Source organism: Vicia villosa, unplaced genomic scaffold, assembly GCF_029867415.1.
Source record: "Vicia villosa cultivar HV-30 ecotype Madison, WI unplaced genomic scaffold, Vvil1.0 ctg.001710F_1_1, whole genome shotgun sequence".
Classification (NCBI taxonomy): Eukaryota; Viridiplantae; Streptophyta; class Magnoliopsida; order Fabales; family Fabaceae; genus Vicia; species Vicia villosa.
In genome coordinates, this window is record NW_026705706.1 from 164,799 (window position 1) to 168,430 (window position 3,632).

Consider the following 3,632-nt stretch of genomic DNA (forward strand, 5'->3'; position numbering starts at 1 on the left):
AATCATGAAATTTCTTGCAATGATAACTTTGTTGATAAAAGAAATTTGTCAATTTACTTTCTTCCATTTTAAAGAAATTTATTTGCCTTTGACACCGTTGATTCTAGTTGTTATACCCATATTTCATTTTAGATTGTTCTTGTTGCAACAACTATCTTCATTTCGTTCTAAAAATCTGCCAATTATAAACAATAGATCAATCAATCTTAAAGAGAGAGAAATATTTGCCAATGTATATGACATTTCTTTTCATGTGATACTCTTGATTTTAGTTGTTAAACTCATATTTCATTTTAACCAATTGTTCTTGCCATAACAACTATCTTACAAATCTGCAAAAACATAACAAAAATTTAAAATTGAATAGCAAATTATAAAAAAAAATAGATCAATCCTATGGGTTGTAATAGAAATTTATAGAAAATAGAAAAATATGAAATCAATTAAAAATAATAATATACACAACTCTCATATTTTCCTAAATAATGAAGATACCTTTTATTTGTTAGAAAGACTTGTGTTTTTTTGCGACACTGGTGAAGATGACTTATTTTTCATGTCTTTGATTTTTTTTTTTTGTAAGCAAGTTTAATTGAAAAGAGAATAGAAATTCTTAAACCCAGTTACAAAAAGGTCCGATAATACAACTCGGAAAAGAAAAATTACACACCAAATGAAACCTAAGAGATATAAAACAAAGGGTTTTTACAAAACTCATAAAAGTTACAATTGGTATGTGTAATATTTCCTATTAAAGACCACCTCCAAACCATGACTTTAATATTCTCAACCACTTCCATAATATCCCAGTCATCCTCTTTAAGAATGATACCATTCCTAAGAATCCATAAGCACCAAACAATAGTCAACCAAATACATCCCTCTTTACCTTTTTTAATACCCTTACTTTTACAAAAAGAGCACCACTTAGCAAAACTCTCCAAGGAGATACCCCTTTAAAATCAACAAAATCAATCCAATCCGCCACTTCCTTCCAAATCAATCCGGTGACATGACAAAACAACAAAGAATGAGACGAAGATTCGGGGCATATACTATAAAATACACAAGAAACATCACAATTATTATTAATAATACCTCGTTGAAGGAGCAAGTCTCTTGTTGGAAGCCTCTCAATAAAACACCCCCATCCGAATGCTTTTATGTTTTGAGGAACTAACATCTTCCAAACTTTAAAAAAAGCCTTGTCATGAACATTAACCGGACCATAAGGAATGCAAGGTAAACTAAGAAAAAGATAACAATCTTGCACCGTAAAAACATGCTCCTCTCCCTCCTTCCATATTACCTTATCCTTCGATTCCACACAAGGAGATACCGGTTGAAGAAGATTTCAAAGAGATGACGTATCTTCAAAAAGGATACTAGAATTAGAATTAGGAATTCCGAAAGTGTCATTATCTTTACCTCCAAGAAGAGAGACCCCTCTCCACCAAAAATATAAAATTAATAATATCATCAGATTTTTAAAATCTTCTAATTTTATATTTGTTTTTTATGTTTAAGTCTGTTATTTTCCACTCTAAAACAGAAAATCAACATGGAGAAAAAGTGGCTGACATTAAACTCAAAAGGAAGCAACTACTTGATTTGAAACACATTAAAAAAATATACATTACAAAAAAAAGGTAAATTCAAATATTAAAAAATAATCAAAAATATTTTTAAATTAATATATTTATTTATTTATTCTTTAAAAAATATCAGATAATAATAAAGAACAAACATTCTTATAAATGTTCAAAAAAAAATGAAAAGGAATTACTAAAAAATTATAGAAATTTTCTAATATTTATTTTGCATTTTATAAATAAATCGACAAGCCTTATTGTCTCAATTATGCTAAATAAAATTAAAATCGACATATCATATAATAATACTCAAATGAACACATTTAAGTCCCTCGCATCATGCGGTTCACAATTTAATTTCTTTAATTGTTGAGACCAAGTGAAGGCTCTAAGTGATAAACATATTTTATAATTAAAATCTTTTAAAGAAAGATGATTTTGCATTGGTGGTTTAATATTTAAGATAAACGAGATACATTATTTTATTGATAAATTTTAAAATTACTAAGCTAGATTAGTAGTAAGAACATACAATAGACATTTTTATTAAATAAAATCAGAACATACAATTTTCTCTAAACAATATAAAGAAGTGCAGTTCACACACTAAAGACATATTTAAAGAGAACAAATAAACAAAATGTTGGGATATATTAATCGCAAAATAGATTAGACCAAAATTCATTTTCAAGATTAACATCATTATCAAACAGAATTGGTTCATCTCCATGATTATTCACCATGATATCAACATTATTCATTTCAATATCTTCATTATGGGATGCTGATGCTTGTGGAGGTAGTAGTGCCGCTTCAAATTCATCTTGACTATTAGTATTGTTATCCAACCTTCTACCAATGTCTTTCAAATTCATGTCAATCATCCATGACAAATTATTCAAATCAACCTTAGACATATTGCCAGACACAATTTTCCCAGCATTGAGACATTCAAACATATGCATGGCCATCTCTTTCTCCTTATTGTCTCTCCATTGCTTGTTTAGTTGCTCTTTGGCCTTTAAAACCCTTTGTTTCAAAAAAGTCTCTTGATTCACCATTTTATGGCGTTGCCCAAATTCAGACACTGTCTTGAATTTTGAAAGAACATTTTGAACTCCGCATGATGAAGGCCAGATCTCAGGTTGAGAATTGTAAGGGCTATAAATTATAGCACAAGCTTCAATTCCACACAGGGTACTCAGTTCATCAACCTTCTTCAATACACTATTCTTCCTTTTCTTGTACGTGGTTTTCCTTGCTGCATCATTCATGATGAAAGCAAGTTTCACCTTTTTTCTAGCCATGGTTGTAACTAGAATAATGAAAAATGAAAATTATTAATAAATCCATTCATGCATTTAGGTCCTTATTTCATTTCTGTTAAATTACTTAATATATAGTTTTTACTTATATACTATAAATATCTAAATACAATAAATATCTAAATTTTGTAAACCATGCTTTATTATCTATATTTGACTTATATTGTTTATTAGGTTTATTTATAAATGTCATAAACCATTCATTCATTTAAGTCCATATTTAATTTCTTTTAAATTACTTCATATATATTTTTTCCTAATACATTTTAAATAACTAAATTTTAAAATCATTTTTTTATTATCTATAGAGTGAAAATCTATTTTAGTCATTCACAAAAATTAAAGACTATAATTTTTTTTAATAGGTAAGTCTATTAATAGAGAGCATAAGGGATACTCCACCCAAAGAAACTACAAATCCTTACCCTCTAAAGCAAAGAAGAGGATTAGAATTTCAAAATGAAAAATAACAAACAACCGAAATATTACAATACAAGGACATCTAATTCCAAGATCTCAAAACAATAGCGGTCTTGCAATCGATAAAGTTGAACTCGGCATTTTTGAAAATAACCTCGTTCCGGACCAACCACAAACTCCACACAATGGCAAGTCAAACGACCTCGACGGTTATTCTAACGGACTTGTTACCCACTTTGGATCAATTATGAAAGAATTTTTTTAGCTCCAACAGAGACAAAGTCATTTCACAACT

The 3,632-nt window shown here is 28.7% G+C and overlaps 1 protein-coding gene across 1 annotated transcript; it reads right to left on the bottom strand.

Annotated features, from left to right (window-relative positions):
• Positions 1 to 293: 293 nt before the first annotated feature.
• On the bottom strand, positions 294 to 2,899 carry LOC131636391 (agamous-like MADS-box protein AGL80). The gene is made up of 3 exons (XM_058906995.1): positions 2,268 to 2,899; positions 771 to 837; positions 294 to 332 (listed from the first exon to the last, which is right to left on the bottom strand). The coding sequence occupies exons 1-3, from the start codon at positions 2,897 to 2,899 to the stop codon at positions 294 to 296; spliced, it is 738 nt and encodes a 245-aa protein (XP_058762978.1).
• Between the last annotated feature and the right edge of the window lie 733 nt (positions 2,900 to 3,632).